General features: G+C 45.0%; 2 protein-coding genes across 2 annotated transcripts; both read right to left on the bottom strand.

Annotated features, from left to right (window-relative positions):
* Window positions 1-199: 199 nt before the first annotated feature.
* Window positions 200-10,990, bottom strand: SFXN4 (sideroflexin 4). The gene is made up of 14 exons (XM_027705667.1): window positions 10,899-10,990; window positions 10,729-10,794; window positions 8,923-8,997; window positions 8,551-8,577; window positions 8,411-8,465; window positions 7,598-7,623; window positions 6,124-6,174; window positions 5,973-6,038; window positions 5,819-5,887; window positions 4,990-5,080; window positions 3,923-4,038; window positions 2,873-2,958; window positions 1,684-1,798; window positions 200-585 (listed from the first exon to the last, which is right to left on the bottom strand). The coding sequence occupies exons 1-14, from the start codon at window positions 10,935-10,937 to the stop codon at window positions 508-510; spliced, it is 960 nt and encodes a 319-aa protein (XP_027561468.1). The 5' UTR covers window positions 10,938-10,990; the 3' UTR covers window positions 200-507.
* A 1,245-nt stretch (window positions 10,991-12,235) lies between these two features.
* Window positions 12,236-18,030, bottom strand: PRDX3 (peroxiredoxin 3). Its single transcript, XM_027705675.1, has 7 exons — window positions 17,970-18,030; window positions 17,819-17,897; window positions 17,591-17,732; window positions 16,703-16,838; window positions 14,502-14,605; window positions 13,510-13,675; window positions 12,236-13,031 (listed from the first exon to the last, which is right to left on the bottom strand). The coding sequence occupies exons 1-7, from the start codon at window positions 18,003-18,005 to the stop codon at window positions 12,978-12,980; spliced, it is 717 nt and encodes a 238-aa protein (XP_027561476.1). The 5' UTR covers window positions 18,006-18,030; the 3' UTR covers window positions 12,236-12,977.
* Window positions 18,031-18,933: the final 903 nt, after the last annotated feature.

Genomic DNA, 18,933 nt, shown 5'->3' with positions numbered 1-18,933 from the left:
TTTGCCTTAGTATCACTTTAAGGGCTGCCTCACTCATGTCTCATCCTCAAAACAGGTGTTGTTAAATACACTGAAACACACAAAGTGTTCTGAGAAGAACCAGCTTGGCTTTACCCAAAGGAGTGTTGTTAAAGCCTTCCCCAGCTGTGTTCCTGGAAAGCAATGTGCCAAAACCTGCAGCAGAGACAGGACAAACTTGTGTACTCAACAGTCTTTTAATTCAGGAATCAATCACCTGAGGGAGCACAGAACACAGGCTGTGACAAACACTGTGTTATGGTGCTTTCTGCTACAAATGCGGCTTCCAGCATCAAGTGATGTGTGTGTTTCTGCCCCCAGGATGGGGCTTTGCAAAGCCCTGGTGCCAAGTTCTGCCTCTTTACAGGCCACCCCATCATACACCACATCTGGTACACAGGCACCACAGATCCACCACTCAGTCCCAAATGCCAGTGGGGTTTGTTGGTGCATCAATTAGAGCACATGTTCAGAAAGGAAAGCCACTCTCTAAATCCCCCTGTTGTAGAACAGCTCTGTTTCCTCTGTAGATGACAGAATCTCTGGCTCAAGGTCTGCTCTCTTTATCTGCAATGGACAGGAAAAGGGAATCAACACCACCACAGCCTGGCAAACACGTGTGAAGTATATGTTAAGCCCTTGTAACTGCATTGCACCTTGCACAAATTCAGTATCTGGGATTTGGGGCTCTTTGTTTATTTGAGGGATTTTGTTGTTGTGGTGTTGTTTTGGGACTTTTTTGTTTTGCTTCTCCAACATTTTCTACATGTGCATGCATAAGGGAAAAATACCTTTTATTTATGAATAGTGACATTATCTCCACTTACTACAGAATCATGGAATCATTTAATGTTGGAAAAGACCTTTAAGATCACCCAAGTCCAACCATAAATATATTTGTGTGACAGCCAGAAGAACTTCTGCTGTGGGCTGAGTAATTGGGAAGCCCAAAGGGAACCAACCAACCAATACTATCATTTCTCACAAGTCCTCTCACTTATGTTCTGTTTACCCTTACTGTCATGAGAAATTAAGAAATCTTAAAAAAAGAAATTTAAATGCCAGAAACTTTAGGCAAATAAAAGAAACCTGTGAAAATTGCAAGGGCCCAGTCTGTGATTTTCTGAGAATGTTCACACAGTGCTGATAAGAGGGAGGAAATAAATGCTTAAGGAACCCCAGGCTCCTCTTTCCCAGGGAACAGATTACACTTCCCATTGGAGCAAGGCAGAGTGAACAGATGTCACAGGTGAGTTAATTTACCTCTCCACTGAGTTCACACTGACTCTGCATGAAAGAAAAAATTCTCATCTACATCCTTCCTTTCTCCTGCAGGACTGAACACAGTGCTGGAAGAGCCTTGGCTTAAATCTTCAAGACAGTCCTCCTGACCTTGCTTGCTTCAGACTGTTGTGAAAGTCTGTTAAATCTACATTGAAAAGTGTAAATATAAATAACACACAATGCAACTCAGAGCTAGAAGATCCTGTGAGCCTCTGCCTAGTACATGGGCCTTCTCAAGCAGCCTTTCCACTGCCCATTTTAGATGTACCACATTAATCCTGTGGATTTTTTCATATGTGGCCCTCAGGCTGCTGGCCATAGCTCTGGAGGGACTATTTAATACCACAATAACCCTAAATCAATTCCTATGAAAGGACTTACCTCCCCACACTGTGGGAACATACTAAGTGAGACTGGCACCATCCCTGCTAGGACTGATGTGATCAGAACCATTTTCACTGCAGCCAAAGCACGAGGATTTTTCACCAGTTTTGCCCTGTCCAAGACATTGAAAAGGTATGTCAGTTTAGGCTTGAAAAATAATCTGACAGTGACACAAAGAGCATTAGCCACGATTTTACTGGTTGAAATTGCACTGAAAGTAGTAATAACCTATGCTTACAGATCCTAAAGATGTTTCCTAACTTCATTTTCTATGTTCTTATTCCTAACTTCCTGTGCTTTCCCCTTGTTTTCTATTTGGCTGCAGCATTTTCCAAGCCCAGGTTGTCAAAATTAAGAAATAAGCAAGACAAAGTGAAGAAAAGGAGAGAAGGTGCATTAGTGCTTTAAAGTGTCTCGGTCCTTTGGTTAAGAATTTTCTTGCATTACCCTCTTTCCTGTCACATTTAGCTCCTGTGGGCAATCCTACTTTGCTTTGTGCAAAAATTTATTACTTGACATATATTTATAATTTTATCTTACATCTCTATTTATGTCTTTTGCTAACAGGAGTCCCCTAAGGTAAAAAAGGGGATAGGGATCAATTCAGGCAATACCAAATTATATGACATAGGTGATCCCTACCTGTACTATTTACACCACAGAGATTATCCCTACCAAAAGCTCATGGCAGGCTAGGAATTTTCTCAGAAAGCATACAATGTATTCTTCTTAGAATACAGGGGTTTAAAATGTTGCAAAAGCAAGAACATTTTCTACAAGGTGTGGAAAACAATTTGGAAGCTGGGATCCAGCTTTAGCTGGATCAAGTGCCACATTACCTCTTCAAAAATACAAATCTGAGCTACGTGCTGGGAACAACCTTGACACAGACCCTGGGACTCAGATCAAGTTAGGGAATGTAGGTGCTGGGAAACAGCCTGTCTGGAGAGCACAAACATGTTCCCTGCATGGGAACAGAGAGGAAAACCTCCCAGTCTGGCACAACCTCCTGCAAACCCTCAAAGCACGGATGCAAACATAACCAGATTCACTTGCTGATCTAAAAGAATCACAGCAGCTGAGCAGAACTTCCCAGGCAATCCCTTCTACCAGGGCACACAGGAATACTGCAAACACAAGGAAAAAACTGAGCAGGCACCCCCAGCCCCTCTGCAGTGCCTCTTACCTTTGCACAAAGTGCACAAGCACTTCTGGCAGGAAGAATGTTGTCCCAAACAAGACTGCTCTGGACAGGGCTGTTTCCCTAACAGCCTTCAGGGAGAGAGAAAAACAAATACTGTTAAAGCTCTCTGCAGCTTCAAACACTGCCTGCTTCTGGGAGCACTTTTTTATCTAATACCTTGGAGTTCCAAGCAACAGCAGAACAGGGGATAAAAACATTTATTACAGGAATTCTTCCTTAAATGGAAACTAAGTGGCAAATACTCCACTTATGACTAAGAAATACCTTAAAAGGCAGGTAAAACTATTGGTGCCATAATGAGTTTTCTTGCCATGATAATAATTTTGCTGAGACTTGCTTTTTTTAAGTTATGCTGTTTTAAGTTTTTTTTGGTTATACATTCTGGGCATCCTAACTAGCCTGTGTCAAATCTGAAGTTCTCTCTCCAGCTGTCCACAAATCTTTATGGTCATGCAGTTGTTTCCTCCCCTCTGGAAAGCAGCATAGAAAAGGAGGGTCACTGATAGCATCTAAAACATGTCTCTTTGCTCTAATTCCTGTGCCAGACTGTAGTGGATGTTGATCAGCAAAGCAAGGAGCAAATACAGAGTGAGCAACTGCAGCCCAAGGATAAAATGCAGTATCACACTGTAGATCAGAGCATTACCCTTAGGGAGGCACAGCTTTTATTCCCACTGTAGAAGGTGCACATGATGTGCACAGGACAGGGCTTTTCTCTGAGGTGTCCCATCAGAAGAAGGTCCAAGAGTCTTGTCTTCTTCTGAGGTGACCAGGGAAAGCAAAAGTGCCTGTGCCAGCATGACTGTGGCTCAACTCTGGCACTCAGTACATTGGTCTGGGGAGGCTGCCAACCCTTGAAGACAAAAAGGCTGTGGAACCTGGTTCCAGAGACCTGGTCCATGCCTGCCCAAAGATTCAGCACCTGATCTGGGATTCCTCATTTCAATATATCCAACTCCATCTACTCTCAGCATCACATTCCATTCTCAGCAGGGAATGGAAGCAAGCCCAGGGAGCCCTCCACCCCCTTACCTTCTCACCAGCATTCCGTGACACCCCTACAACCTTGCCATTCCTGTCCATCACTTCTATTCCATTCTCAAACTCTGGGCTTCTCACCATTGCTGCAGTAAATGCACTCGTCAGACCTGCAGGGTTAAAGAGGACTTTGCTTTAAAAGATCCAAAAGGACTTTCTTGATAGTAACATTCATAATTAAGTGCATTTTACATTTCCAGTTCAACTGTTCACAACTGAATACCCTGGTAGCTTAAGAGACTGCCCAATAAAAATCTACTTGGGATCTTAATCTTTGTTTCAGAAGCTTGGGCAAGATTGTAAGGCCCCAAACCTAAAAGGTGCTTTGGAAAACTCTGGGTGGACATCTCATATAAGTCAGAACAGAGGAGATGACGCGTTTCAATTTTTCCCAATTTCCCCCTATGAAAGGCCAAAAATTTTTTTAATGTCAACAGAAACATAATCAATGACATCAAACAGTTAAACTTGTCCTGGTGCAGCTTCACCGTGGCAGTTGAGCTGTCCCAGTAATGAACCGAGTCCCACTTCTTTGCAAGGTTAATGATATTCTGGTGTAACAACCCTCCCTTTCTGCACTCCCAGCAGTTTTGCAGCCCCAGCCTGAGTCAGGAACCCTGCCTGTGCACACCCAGGGCTGTGTCACACTCGGTGTCACCACACCAGGTCATGGCAGTGCCAGTGCTGCTGCCCTCCTGGCAGTCCTGATGGTTTCAGGGGTATGTGCGAGCCAAAGAAACATTCCAAGTGCATTCCTGGGGATCTGTGGAGAAACAGTGGCATGTCATGTGTACAAAGGTCACGAGGGGGCTCTGCAGCTCTGAAACTGGAACCAGCAAGCCTCAAACGAGGTCAGCAACACTGTTCAGTGAGCATCAACCTGCACAGGTCAGCAACAGTGTTCAGTGAGCATCAACCTGCACAGAAAGGAGGGGGCCCAGCAAAGGCAGCCAGAGAAGAAACAGCAAGACCACCCCTGTTCCAGGGCAAGAAAACTCTACAGTCAGGTGGGCAAATGGCCCTCAGACCAGCTGCACAATGCACAGTTTCTTTCTACTCACCAAGCAGAGGAGCAGGTAGAAGTTTTCTGACGATTAGTTCTGTCAATGGACTCTTCAACGTGTAACGATCCATGAAAACAAGAGGGACAGCCTAAGGCATAGGGAGGAAACAGGACCTTTATTAAAAATGTGCAACATTTCAGTATGTGCAACAGGTCAGGAAAATAAATCTGTGACTTAGTACATAGTTACCATCTACGAAAATAAACAAATGCCCTGGTTGAACATTCTGACAAAATACACACGTGTTCTCTAGTTACTGAAGGTGCTTGTAATCACTCTTTAGATAAGAATACAACATATTATAATAAAAACAGCATTAAACATTATTATGTAGAGGACAGCAGCAGTGGGAATACAAAGACAGAAAAAAGAAAACAGTTACCTCTGACTAATATTCCTTGGACATTTGTCCAAGTGCCTTGTGTCACATACTGCTCTCTATCCAATATAGCAAACTCTATCCAATATAGAGATTTCAGCACATTTAGTGCAAGACAGATCTCTTCCACCACGTCAAAAATCAACTACAGCAACCCAGTGGCTTACTCTGTGTTTGTCAAGCCTGGCCAGTTCTTCTCACCACCTGTTTGCTAAGCTTGCCGAGTAATAAAGAAAATGACATAAGAGGAAGCAGCAGAAGAAGCCAATCAAGATCTTGGCTGGCAGATGATCAGAAAAAATTCTTATTTGGAACAGTTCTATGGCAGGACATCAGAACAGAGCATCAGAGCATGATCCTGAAGGGCATCTGGCAGTGTGATTACCCCAGTGCCTACTCCTTCTCAGGAGAGCTTATTAGGAAAGCAATCATTGAGCAAATACATACACCAACACAGGCTGCATAGGAGATGGCTCCCAAGCCAAAGAGCAGCTGCTTTTGCTGAAGTGAGTACTCCTAAGGAGGGCAGAAAAAACACACTGCATAAGTACATCTGCAAAACACTTGTAAATCGAGTTCAAAACCAAAAATTGACACATACTTCAGCCTTTGGGGTTCCATTTCCATTCAACAGGGTGAATGATGTGGTATATGTGTGAAACACGAACTGCAGAAACAAGAGATTATAAAGAAAAATGAATTCAGCACTGAGAGCAGAAGACTCATAAAAGTAAAAAGAAAGAGGCAATTACCTGGAAAAAGAAAGTTGACTTTGCGCTGTGCTGAAGAGATGAAAAAATCACCTAAGAGGGAAACCCCACAAGAAAATTAGATTTGATGAATGTAGAAGTTTTTGGTGCAGAAGCACCAAGGGAACTGCTGTGGTACTATTGGCAGCAGTGTCAAAGGCTTCAATCAGTGCCCAAAGTCATTTGCTTTGATTCTAGGCTATGTTTTCTTGTTACAAAGGTGACATGCTCACTTTTTCTACCTAATATAAAACACAGAAACCTATATAAAACACAGAGAGACGGTTGTTAAAACACTATGTGTAAGAATATTTGAGCAAGATGCCTTCTTACCCAAAATAAAAAATGCATTTGTACCTGTGAAGCTTAAATAGATGCAAATAAAATAACTCAGGTAATAAAAGTGTAGTTAAAAAACGGAATGAGAAAGGGTCAGCTTGGTTTTGGTGGGACTATAAATACTAGACCTAACTGCTCTAAGAGCAAAGATTTTAGCAGTTACTTGCCAACTCCTTCTCAAATTCAGATAATGAATAAGAATTCAGTTTTAATAAACTACAGCCTTTCTTGATTTCTGACCTACCAAGCTCAAGGTGTGGAGCACTCACAAAGAACAGAGTCAATCAAGATAAAGCAAATATTGAATAAGAGGAAAGCAGAGAATCTCCAAAGCCTCAGAGGAGCATCAGTAATTCATTTAATATTAGTGGATCAACTGTCTTCATTATTAGTACCACCACTGAATCCAACCACATCTATGAAGGAGCATTAAGCTGTAAACATCATAAAGAAGTATTTCTGTTAATTTTATTACTGCTCTTAGTGAATTTAACAGGCACCAAGACTTTCATTATACTTCCTAGTAGCAGCATGTAAATTCATGCTGTAATCTCTACATGGACTGATGTATCTCAGCATGTATATCACAGTCCAAACCCAAAGACATCTAAGTGAATAAACATGCATATCATTCCAGCTACAAGTTTTATGAAACAAAATGGTGCAATTTTTGAGCACAGCAACAGGAGTTTATTTTTATATCTTTGGTAATTTATTGACAACACCATTTCCTACTTGCAAATGCACGATCTGCATAAGGAAAAACTTGTATTCTGGGCCTGAAACACAGAAACACGAGGCACCAAGTCCTTCCTACTGCTGTTCCAGATTTTTGAGTTTAAACAGACCAAAACTAGGCCTTTCTCTCGATGCTCAATGGTTTCACCTTGCATCAGGTGAACAATCTCTTGGAATACTGCTGAAGGAAGGCAGCTCACAGGTTTGGACAAGGAGGATTCTTTAAGGGCTCAATTTCCAGGTTACTCAGCACTTCCCAAAAAACAGATGTCTTTTAAACAGCTTGTGCTGAAAGTACAGTGAAGCAGCCCAAAACCTTCCACTCCCTCCCTCCAACCCCTGGCTTTGGAAAAATATAAGCCTAGCCAGATGCACACTGGCATCTGTCATGGTTACTCACCCATGGAAGAGTTAGGGGTGTGAAAGCTGAAAATTAAAAAAAAAACGCAAAGAAAACTTTTATTTCAGTAAAAATAACTGCTGTGAGTCTAGATGGATGGTCTTGAGCAGAAAATTCCCCTTACTTCCCTCTCTAGTTTCAGCTCTAAGTAAAACCCTGCCCACAAACCCAAGCATCACCATGAAATTCAATCCTAACCTTTGTCTCTCATTCAAGAAGCCCCAACACCTGCTCACAGCTCACAGCCAAAAGGAGCCCCCAGGAACTCCACTTCCATGGCTACTTGGAAACTAAAGAACTGAATACAAGTTCAACTTTCTGCTCAGAGAGAGAGAAGTGGCCACAAAGGCTGCCCCAGCTGTGAGTGGTTACAGGAGATAATGAGTCAATAGCCTCAGTATGGTTGTATCTGATTAACAACCTGTGCTGCCTTGGCTCCCTAAACAACACCCCAAGCACATTTTATCTGCCCCCACTGCAAGTAAAGTCATCAAGCAGCCACATCCATCAAGGGAAAACCTACTTTACACTGTTATATGTGGAGGGGTTTGGGAACTCATTCCTGACAAGAAACAGAGACTGGTCAGACCATTTCCATCTAGATGAGCAGATGAACCACGAGAAAAATTCCTCAAGAGGAACACAGGAATAAATAAATCTTCCACAGATATGCCAAAAGTCTACAAGTAAAAGTCTACTTGCTTTTCTATATGGAGAAGAGTATCTCTGTAGTATCACAGCAGCTATTTACCACAAGCTATTCCCCCTTGATGCTTCAGTCACATAAACAAAACTTCATTTAAGGGAATTTACCTGGAGGTCTAAATAAAACAGGAATTATGTCGTTTGTATCAGGATGTACACTGGACTTAAAAAAAAAAAAGGCAAATTAGAACACCTTTGCCATACTTGAATAAGGAAAAAAAAAATTTCTAAATATTTTGTAAACTTACCAGGCTTAGCAAGAAGGCTTGTCTTGTCTAAACAATTCGAAAATTCAGTTAGTAATCAAATTTTAGAAGAGACTGCATAAAAACTCCTTTCTATATTTATTATATCTCTTTTTCTAATAACTTGCTTTTATATGAAGTGCTGTACATTGGTACATTTAATTATTTTTTAACTAAAATTTCTCTCCATATACTCCTTGTTGAATATAAGATACACCCCATGTGCTGGGTGACAGTACCAAAGCACACACTATGGTAGAACAGAAGGTTAATTTTAAAAACTTTAACTAGTAGGTATTTTAAAACAAAAACCAATTTAAATATGGCTAAAAACGTAAGCATTTATGTTAAGACTTTAACTGCACTCCAAAATACCTGATTATTGTATATGGGCTCACTTTGGGTGTTCTCCTTCATCTGTATTAATAACCTGGCTCTTTTTATTTCATCCTGCATTTGAGAGAAAAATCAGAACAAACAAAAAATAACTCAGATTTCAGTATTCTGAAGTGCAATATATCAGTTATAAAACACTCTAAATACAAACCTAGCAGCTAATAATGCACCTGTTCCTCACCTGAGCAGTGAAAGCAAGAACACACCTAGACACACAACCAATTCACAATCATAGAAACTTCTAGATTATTCAGACTTCTGTGGTCCCTTTAAGTATCAACCCCTCAACCCATCACACAAATGCACTGGAACTTTAAGCATATGAAAAACCTCACAGAAATCAAGAGTGTTAAACTTGCACTTAAAATTATCCAGGAGTGCTGACAAACTCAAAGATTCGCTGCCAAAGCACCTGATACCCCCACAGGCACCTAGATGACTATTTGAAAATTAAATTCCAAACCAGACTTTCAAAATTACCAGAGATGAGTCACAGCATCACTAGATGTTCCTGCATGTTCACAAGTGTGTGATCGAGATCTGAATTGTACACACTCTTCTTTTAAACTTGGCTTAAGATTTTGATTGTGGTAAATAGGTAGACTTAAACAAAGAGAATAAAACTGTAACTCCCTGTAGTTATCCATAGCCTACATAAAAATCTGCCCCTTTCAGGAGAATTTATGAGATCATTTGACTTTTCTTCAACGGGAACCCCTCTATTTGCGACAAGTGTATTTTAATTCAAGGAGACGTGAACTAACCCCAGATCTCCAAATTCCAGAATGTAATGTAACATTTTCCTGTTGGTATTTACAGATATAAATTGTACATTTACTAAATTATATTATTTGTACACGTGAATGTATAGAGATATGTATTCATATAATAAATACATATATAGGGATAGATGGATGGACACAACACACCAGCTCTCCAAGTGACAAGGGAATACCTCATGTACACACATTTTGACAGCTCTTTTTTGCTTTAATGGAGATTTCCCTTGGAAATAAAAAAAATTAATTAACACAAATCTCTTTAACATTCAGACTGACCAGTCTGAATACCCTCAGTGTTCTGTGTTTTTTCTGTTACCTGTGTTTTCTGTGTTTTCTGACAAAACTACACTGATAGGGACTGACAGGAAAATACACCTTTCCCAGAATTTTGTCACGATAGTTTGTGAAATTTAGAAGCTACACTTTATGGCCGACAACATGTTTAGTGCCAAACTTTCAATAATTAATGCTAAAATTACAATAATGAATCTCTGGTACAGAAAGGATTCATTTCAGAACTGACACATGGAGGAGGATCAAAAACCCTCAAGGGTTTGGGAGGGACCTTAAAGCCTGCCCGGTCCCACCCCCTGCCATGGGCAGGGACACCTTCCACTAGCCCAGGTCGCTCCAAGCCCCATCCAACCTGGCCTTGGACACTTCCAGGGATCCAGGGGCAGCCACAGCTTCTCTGGGCAACCTGTGCCAGGGCCTCCCCACCCTCGCCGGGAGGAATTCTTTCCCAATATCCCCCCTAACCCTGCCCTCTGGCAGTCTGAAGCCGCTCCCCCTTGTCCAATCTCTCCGTGCCCTTGTAAAGTCCCCCTCCAGCCGCCCCGCAGCCCCTCCAGGCACCGGAACATCCCATTCCCGGGCACATTTCTCGTTACTTTATTTGCCCTCAGCACCCTCCGCAGTGACGGGGTTGGACGGCCCAGCACAGCGCGGTCCGCCGGGTCGGTCCCTCATGCCCAGCACGTTCCGTGGCCCCCCCGGTACTCACCGAGGACTTCAGGAGCAGCAGGGGATCCAAGACATCCGTCCAGAGGAGAAACCTCTGGAAGAAAGACTGAGGGAGACGCGGTCGGGAAAGACAAGGCGTTGTTTAGAGACAGCCCGGTCCCTCCATCCCCTCCATCCCCCCCATCCCTCACCCGCGCCCCCGTTGCCGACCTGTCCCTCCGCCCTCCACAGCCGCAGGTTGGCGTCCATGGGGGCCGCGGCACCGGAAGGAGGCGGCCGGGCCGGTCCGCCCGCCGCACGCTCCGCCCGGGCACGGAGCCGCGATCCCCGCGCCCGGCCGGGCAAGGATGGAGCGCCTTTTCCTAGTCCAGCGGTTTCCCCCGGGAAGGCAGAGCCAAGGCGCAGGGCTGCAGGGAAAGCCCCGCCGTGTCCTCCGCGATGCGGAGGGGTGAGCGAGGCAGCGGGAGGACGCGGCCGGGCGGAGCCGGTGTGTGGCTGCCCCGCGGTCTCGCAGGCACAAACCGGCCCCCGGCACCTCCAGGGCTGGGTTTGGGTCCCTGGACTCTGCACGGAGTTCATTACAGGTACTGTAGAGCCAGAATCACAGGATCAGTTGGTTGGAAAAGGTTGGAAAAGACCTCTGAGATCATCCAGTCCAACCCATGACCCAACGCCACCCTGTCACCCAGCCCATGGCACTGAGGGCCACGTCCAGTCTTCCTTTGAACACCTCCAGGGACGGTGACTCCACCACCTCCCTGGGCAGCCCATTCCAATGTCTAATTTCTGTGGAGAAATTCCTCCTCACGTTCAACCTAAACCTCCCCTGGTGCAGCTTGAGGCCATTTCATCCTGTCCCTTGTTCCCTGGGAGCAGAGCCAGACCCCCACCTGGCTGCACCCTCCTGTCAGGGAGTTGTAGAGAGCAATAAAGCCTCCCCTGAGCCTCCTTTTATCCAGACTAAACGCCCCCAGCTCCCTCAGCTTCTCCTTATGGGACTTGTGCTCCACACCTTTCACCAGCTTTGTTGCCCTTCTGTGGATTCACTCCAGCTCCTCAATGTCCTTCCTGCACTTAGGGGCCCAGAAGTGGGCACAGCACTTGAGGTGCAACGAGTATCAGGTTTATTGGAAAAATTACATGGTTACATTTCACCAAACAACCAAACACTGGGACTGAAAAGAGATTTGCACGTACTGGAACCTGGAGCATCACCAGGCACTGCACCACATCGGTCTCATTTTCCCATCCTTTGGCACATCGCAGCATCAATACCCATTACAAAACTAACTTAGGACACAACCCCTTGGCCAAGGTGGTTCCCTTGTGCTTCTTTGCTCAAAAGGATTGAAGATGAAAAACAGACACCCACTGAGTCTACTACTGACTGTCTATGGCCTGCTCCCCACAGGCAGTGGCAGCTGTGAATTGCTGGCTGTGAACAAACAGCAATATAGGAGAGTTCCTAAGGCAATGCAACACACTCAAAATAGAGAAACAGGACTCTTAGGGGGAAAAGTGAAAGAAAAGCAAAGCAACACACTTGCTGCTACTCAGTGTTAAGATTATTTTATTATAGCTAGAGACAGGCTACATTGGTTTCAAGCAATACAAGAGTCAAGCAAATTCAAATAAGAAGAGTTGCCATTAAGCTCCAATAAGGACACTATGGGGCTTCAAGTTTTTACCATCTTCCAAACAAAGGAAAGTTCTTCATGCTTATTAATGCTTCCTGTGTAGCTGCACAGCAGTTTTGACTATATGCAGGATTAAAATGGCACATATTTACATTCATGTTTTAGTGCATTTACACACAAAACCAATTATTTAGTACCTTGTTACATTCATCATCTTCTCTGCAAAATTCATTAAAAACAAACCATGCACCACAATTTTATCTTATGTCTTGTCCATATTGTTTCAAACCCTTGTTACAGAACTTAATGTCGTGTGAGAAAAGGAAATGCAGGACACTTTCTGGTCCAAAACTAGTTAAGGAAAGAGGAAAAGCCAGTGTAAGGTAACTGTACTTCGTGTATTCATCACATTGAGGAAGATGACTAGTGGTCACAGAAATTAATGAAGCTGAAGTTGCAAAGTGGGGGGAGAGCCTTAGTTTTTACCCTTCTGTTTAAAGTAAGACAAGGGAGTCAGTAGATATTTCAGCATTTAATTTCTTCATAAACAAGAGAAAATGAAAACTTTTATTTTTAATTTTTACAATCACAGCTGCTTTCCTAATGTCTTCAGTTTATGGTAACTAAGAGCTTTGTCCACATATTTGAGTGCTTATGTATGCACCTTCTCAAAATATTCTTTAGAACCTTCTGGGCTCGGTTTGATCTGTAAAGAAAAGAAAACTTAATTATTATTTGCTACAGAGAAGATAAAAAAATTACAGATTTGACACTTTATCCAAGAAAATCCATGCGTATTTTACAAAAATAATAGGTTGTTTCTGCATTTGGTTGAAAGATGAAAGCCTAAATGATATACAAGCTGCTACTTGAAAATTTGAAGTAAATAACACATTTTTCCAGTTGAATTACAAGGCATTAAATCAGTAAAAAAAAATCCGACGTCAGTTAGAGGAGAGTGCAAGTCAAATTTAGAATTTCAAACACAATCTGCGTCTCCTAAACGGAAACCAGCGATTTTCTTCGCAGAAATCCCACATTTAGTACCGTCCAAACAGACTGAACCTCAGGTTTAGACACAGACTGAGTGAAGCACCTCGTGCTGCAGCAGCTCCCAGCCCTGCAGACATGCACACACGGGCCAGGGTCTGTATTTAGAGCAGAGGGATGCAGCAGGCACTTACTGTGGGGGAGTCTGGAGTCCAGTTTGCCGGGCAAACCTCTCCGTGCGTCTCCACGAACTGGAATGCTTTCACCAGCCGCAGGGTCTCCTCCACGCTGCGCCCCACGGGCAGGTCGTTGACACTCAGGTGCTTGATGACCCCGTTGGGATCAATGATGAAGAGACCTCTGCAATCAAGCGGGAATTTAGGGAATACAAGAAAATGGATGGACTATTCCAGCAAGGTGGTTATTCCTAGATGTAGTTATTCCTAGGTATCACTTAAGAGCAGCAATACAGCATTTGGTATCTTGTTTGTTAGTGACCAAAAGCCAGGAACCAACTGCTGTGGTACTGTGAAATCACAAAGCATGCATAAAAACCCCTCAATCGAGACAGATGTACAGCAAACCTAGAACTCATAACCCCACCTGTACTTCAAAACTGGTACCTGGCATCCTTCCCATGTCTTTCTGATCAAATCTGAAGGTATTCAGTGAAGAGCTGCTTATGCATTAAGCTACTAAATTAAATCCTGTTGCTTATAAGCACTCGTGAAAACCAAAGTCCCAATCTTACTACACTAATTAACTTAATCTGTCAGCAAACAAATGTCAGAAGTTCCTGATCCAAAGATGGAATCAGGAACTGAAAGTCTCCAGAAGACTGCTACCTAACCCATTGGTTCTTGGGGACTACTATTGAAAAAAATATAAGAAACTGCTTTTCTACGCTACTCTTGTTTTCCTTAGAGACATGGAGTTCTCCCCCTCTCTCAGAACTGTTTTTCCTCTGCATGCTTTGTCAGAGAGGCTGGAACCATTCTGAGCTTCATGGCCATAATGGCCACATGCCCTCTTCCTAGGGTGGGATCCAGCAGCTCTGCAGCAAAAATGACATCTGTATGTCTTCATTTGATCCTTTTGCTGTTTCCCCCACAGGAGGGGACTGGGCAGCTTTCCTTGATTTAGACTGGGCTGTGTCATAACAGAGTTCTTGGAAATCATGCCTTACCTTAGTGCTATGCCAGGTCCTTCTAGCAGCACTCCATAGTCACGGGAGATTTGTTTGGTGAGGTCTGACAGAACTGGAATATTCATTTTGCCCAAACCGCCGCTCTGGAGGAGAGTGAGATTCCATTTGGTTACAAAACACTTGGATACTCTTTAGGGTAAACTCACTGAAAACACAATCGCCATTTGCTCCATGAAAGGAACCAGGAGCGTGTGTTGTTGTTTGGGTTTGGTTTGTTTGTTTTAAAGTGGTCACAAACATTTGGTTTCTTTGCAACATGAAAACCTGCTTTGCACTGAGCATTTTAGAGTTGCATGTTTTGGTGGTAAAAGGCAACAGTCACAAATTTTCAGAAAAATTTCCATTGTACTCTAATCAGGAGCTTTGAATACAAAAATTTCTACTGCATATTTAAGTGTTCAGAATGAAATAAGATGAACATGGTGGGGAGGGAAGGGAGAAGTGCATATTGTGAACAAACATATGTTGAAGCACAAGTCTTTGGGCACAGGTCTTACAAGGAATGGCTGAAGGAGCTGGGGATGTTTAGCCTGGAGAAAAGGAAGCTCAGGGGGGACCTTGTCACTCCCTACAACTCCCTGACAGGAGACTGTAGTGAGGTGGGGGCCAGTTTCTTCTCCCAGGTAACAAGTGACAGGACAAGAGGAAATGGCCTCAAGTTGCGCTAGGGGAGATTCAGATTGGATATTAGGAAAAACTTCTTCCCAGACAGGGTTGTCAAGCATTGGAACAGACTGCCCAGGGCAGTGGTGGAGTCACCACCTCTGGAAGTGTCCAAAAACCATGTGGATGTGGCACTTGAGGACATGGTTAGTGGTGAACATGCTGGTGGTGCAAGGCTGATGGTGGGACTTTATAATCCTAGAGGTTTGTTCCAACCTTAACAATTTTATGACTCTAAGCACACACGCTTGGTATGTCAGAGTTCTGCTCCTCTATTCAGTGCATGCATTTTTTTTCTTCTCCTCCCACAAATCAATTTAAATACTATTTGGAGAGTCAAACAAGATTTCTTTCAGTTTTGCTGCATACTGGAACTGCAAGAGAAATAAGCTCCCTAACCTTGAAACAAGGCTGGAGTTTGTTAGCTTTGCTATTCCTGGCATCACCAGTGAATCACCGTGTAATCTCAGTCACTCAGACTCTGATCCTGAAAACACTTGTCTGTAACAGAGTTCTCAGAGGCAGAGCTTTGGGCACAGATGTCAGAGAAACCAAGGCCTCAGCTTCTCTGGGTGTCAGCTTCCTTTCAGCACCATCATGGAATTTTTTCCACCCTGTGCAGGGTGTTTTGCTACACATGCACTGAGCAGCTTTCCAATAAATCCACGAGGTCAGTCCACAACCACATTTTAGAGCTTCGAACAAAGCATTCAGAGAATAAACACTCTTGATAGGCTCAGCCAAGCTGTATTAAATCCAGCAAACTGTCCTGGCTCCCCTGCATGTCACAGCAGTGCCTGAAGGCACCCAGCCTGTGAGCACTCCTGCACACTGCTGCCCACACGGGTCGTGGCTGATGGCACAGCCTGCACCTTCCCGTGACACTTGTGATTCTCTACAACTAACTCAGCTGGTGATGTCCTTTATGCAAGAGTATATATTTTATATACATCTGAAAGAGGCTTCTCTCCAGTTCAAGGCCATTTTATCACTTTCTTTCCCTAAAGAAAGCCAAACCCCTCCATTTACACTGCAAGAGCGGAACCCTTTCAGCAAGTGAGAGTTCATAATACAAGTGCTCCAATAAACTGGTGGTTCTTCTGCTTCCCTTCTGAAGCCACCACTGTTAGGCACTGCATAACAATAACAACTAGACAGCTGCTGTTCATTTTCTGTGATAGTTTCTGTGCACTATCAGCTGTAACAGACATCTTAGGGCTGTGACATGTACACTGAGCATTTGTCTTTCGAGATAAATGTACAAGAATAAACATTACTATCAACAGAGCAAAATGTTAAAAAAACAAGTAATTAAGTAAAAGAGAAAGAAAACAAAGATTGATGTCAGAATTATGTCAATGAATGTAGAAGTTAATCACATACCACTTTAGGCAGTCTATTAAAAATCAGTGTTGGCACAATTATTTATTCAACTCCTCTGGAGTTGTGAAAACTATTTTCTTGTGAAAAGAAACCAAACCAACAGAAAAAGCCTGAAACAGATGGTTGATTCATACCTTTCGTGGTGTATTTATCCAGGCCAGATGACAAAAATGAGAGTCCACTGAAACTGCCACCACTTCACAGTTCACATCACGAAATTCATTTGCTTTGTTGCTGAAAGCCACGATTTCCGTGGGGCAGACAAAGGTGCTGGGTGGGAGGAGAGATCAGGCTGTAAATGGTTCTACAATCCTTTCCGAGAATTTTTAGGAGAATTTTTTAGAAAAGACTCTCATGTCTGTTTCTAGGTACTAATGCAGCAGAGCATTTTCTTTAGCCCGGTAATTTTAACCCTGTTTCCTGTTCAAGATTAGTTTCAGTCTCAAAGCAACAGACACAGCCCTGGAGCTGGCATGCCAGTTTCCATAACAGATTCTTTGCAAAGATGGACAAACTGCCTCTGCTAGGCACTCTCTAAACAGAGAGACTTTGAAAACTACAGCAGGAAGGACTGCAGGTTAAACCCTCCCCCGTGTGCCTACCAGGATGCTCTTCGAGATTTAAGTCTTTTAACAGACTTAACCCCATCGGGTCACATTTTGCCTTGCAGCCGTGAAGCTGCAGTTCTGCTGGCCCTGCTGCTGCCTAAAGGAGAGTCTCCAAGGCAGCCCCAAATATCCTTAAATCAAACACCCTCAGCCTTGGGGTCTGACCGTAAGAGGAACCACATCCACCTCCCGAGGCAGTCCCTGCAGGCAGAAGATGCTCTCCTGCCACCACATCCACTGCTTTAACACACAGTGGCCATTTGCCCCCAGTCTAATCACCCACGCTCTAGAAACAGGCACATCTGCCTTGCAAGACTGTCCCAAATCGGGTAAAACCAGCGCCGACCTCCCGCGCCTGCGATGACCTTCAGCAGGGCGGGAGGCCCACCGGGACGGGGAGGAACCCGCACTCACAAGTCCAGCGGGTAGAAGAAGAGCACCAGGTATTTCCCCTTGAAATCATCCAGGCTCAGCTCCTTGAACTCTCCGTTCACCACGGCCGTTCCCTTGAAGAACGGGGCGTGCTGTGTCACGGCCGGGGCGAGCCGGGCGGCGCCTGCGGGGCAGAGCAGGGAGCTGGAGCCGGGGCCGGGCCCGGCATTGCCGCGGGGCGCGTCTGCCGCTCAGCCCGCCCGCACTTACCGGCGCTCAGGGCGCGGCGGGCGCAGGGCGGGGGCCGCGCCGTCACCCTCCTCCCGGCGGCGGCGGCAGCGACGGGCACCTGCGGGGGACAGGGGGGTCAGAGCCGGGCCGGGCAGCGCCGGGCAGGGCCCGCGGGCGGGCGGGCACTCACCGCGGCCCGCAGGAGCCTCCCCAGCGCGGCGGCCATGTCGAGCGGCGGGCGGGACGGAGGGACCGGCGGGCGGGGACCCGCAGGGGGCGGGGAGAACCCGGGATCGCGGGAGCGGGTGGGTTGGAAGGGGCCTCCGAGGGCGGCAAGGCCAGAGCGTGACCGAGCGCCGCCTTGTCAAGGCACCAAGTGCCGCTTCCAGCCTTGCCTTTAACCACCTTCCAGTCTTGCCTTTAACCACCTTCCAGTCTTGCCTCCACCACCTCCCTGGGCAGCCCATTCCAATGTCTAATCACTTCTTATGAGAAGAAATTCTTCCTTATGTCCAACCTAAACCTCCCCTGGTGCAGCTTGTGGTCATTTCCTTCTCGTCCTGGGAGCAGAGCCCGCCCCCCCCCCCCCCCGGCTCCCCCCTCCTGTCAGAGGGTTGTAGAGAGTGATGAAGTTCCCCTGAGCCTCCTTCCATCCTGACTAAACACCCCCAGCTCCCTCAGCTGCTCCTCACGGGACACGTTCTCCAGACCCTCCACCTGCTCCACTGCCCTTCTCTGGACTCACTCCAGCCCCCCAATGTCCTTCCTGCACCCAGAACTGGATGCAGCACTCAAGGTGTGCCCTCACCATTTCCAAGTGTACCTGGTGCTGCACCTGGGCTGAGCCCCTGAGCCGTGCAGGCTGTGCTCAGGTGCTGGTGGTGGTGTTTGCTGTGGGACCTGGGTTTGATGTGTGCCTGTACAGGCTGGCTTCTGCTCAGAAGCCTTCCAGATAAAGACTTTACAAATGCAGTTGGCTCAGACTTTGCTGAACTCACTCAGATTATAGTTACAGAATCTCAGAACATTCTGAGTTGGAAAGGACCCACAAGGCTCATGGAAGTCCAACTCCTGGCCCTTCACGGGACACCCCAACAATCCCACAATGTGCCTGAGACATTGTCCAAACACTCTTTTAACTATGGCAGGCTTGG

The sequence above is a fragment of the Neopelma chrysocephalum genome, unplaced genomic scaffold (assembly GCF_003984885.1).
Source record: "Neopelma chrysocephalum unplaced genomic scaffold, ASM398488v2 Primary Assembly neopelma1_347, whole genome shotgun sequence".
NCBI lineage: Eukaryota > Metazoa > Chordata > Aves > Passeriformes > Pipridae > Neopelma > Neopelma chrysocephalum.
Note: the sequence above shows the minus strand (reverse complement) of the source record. Positions and strands in the feature narration are given on the sequence as shown.

Bases quoted from the DNA above. Each gene is read 5' to 3' on its own strand.
- SFXN4 (XM_027705667.1), bottom strand. From the start codon at position 10,937: ATGGACGCCAACCTGCGGCTGTGGAGGGCGGAGGGACAG. The intron at 8,998-10,728 runs GTGAGTACCGGG...TCTCAAATGCAG, and splicing joins TGCTGCTCCTGAAGTCCTCG to GATGAAATAAAAAGAGCCAG. The intron at 8,578-8,922 runs GTATTTTGGAGT...CGAATTGTTTAG, and splicing joins AGCCCATATACAATAATCAG to ACAAGACAAGCCTTCTTGCT.
- PRDX3 (XM_027705675.1), bottom strand. From the start codon at position 18,005: ATGGCCGCCGCGCTGGGGAGGCTCCTGCGGGCCGCG. The intron at 14,606-16,702 runs GTATGAATCAAC...ACTCTCCTCCAG, and splicing joins GGATAAATACACCACGAAAG to AGCGGCGGTTTGGGCAAAAT. The intron at 13,032-13,509 runs GTAAGTGCCTGC...TTTTCTTTACAG, and splicing joins GGACTCCAGACTCCCCCACA to ATCAAACCGAGCCCAGAAGG.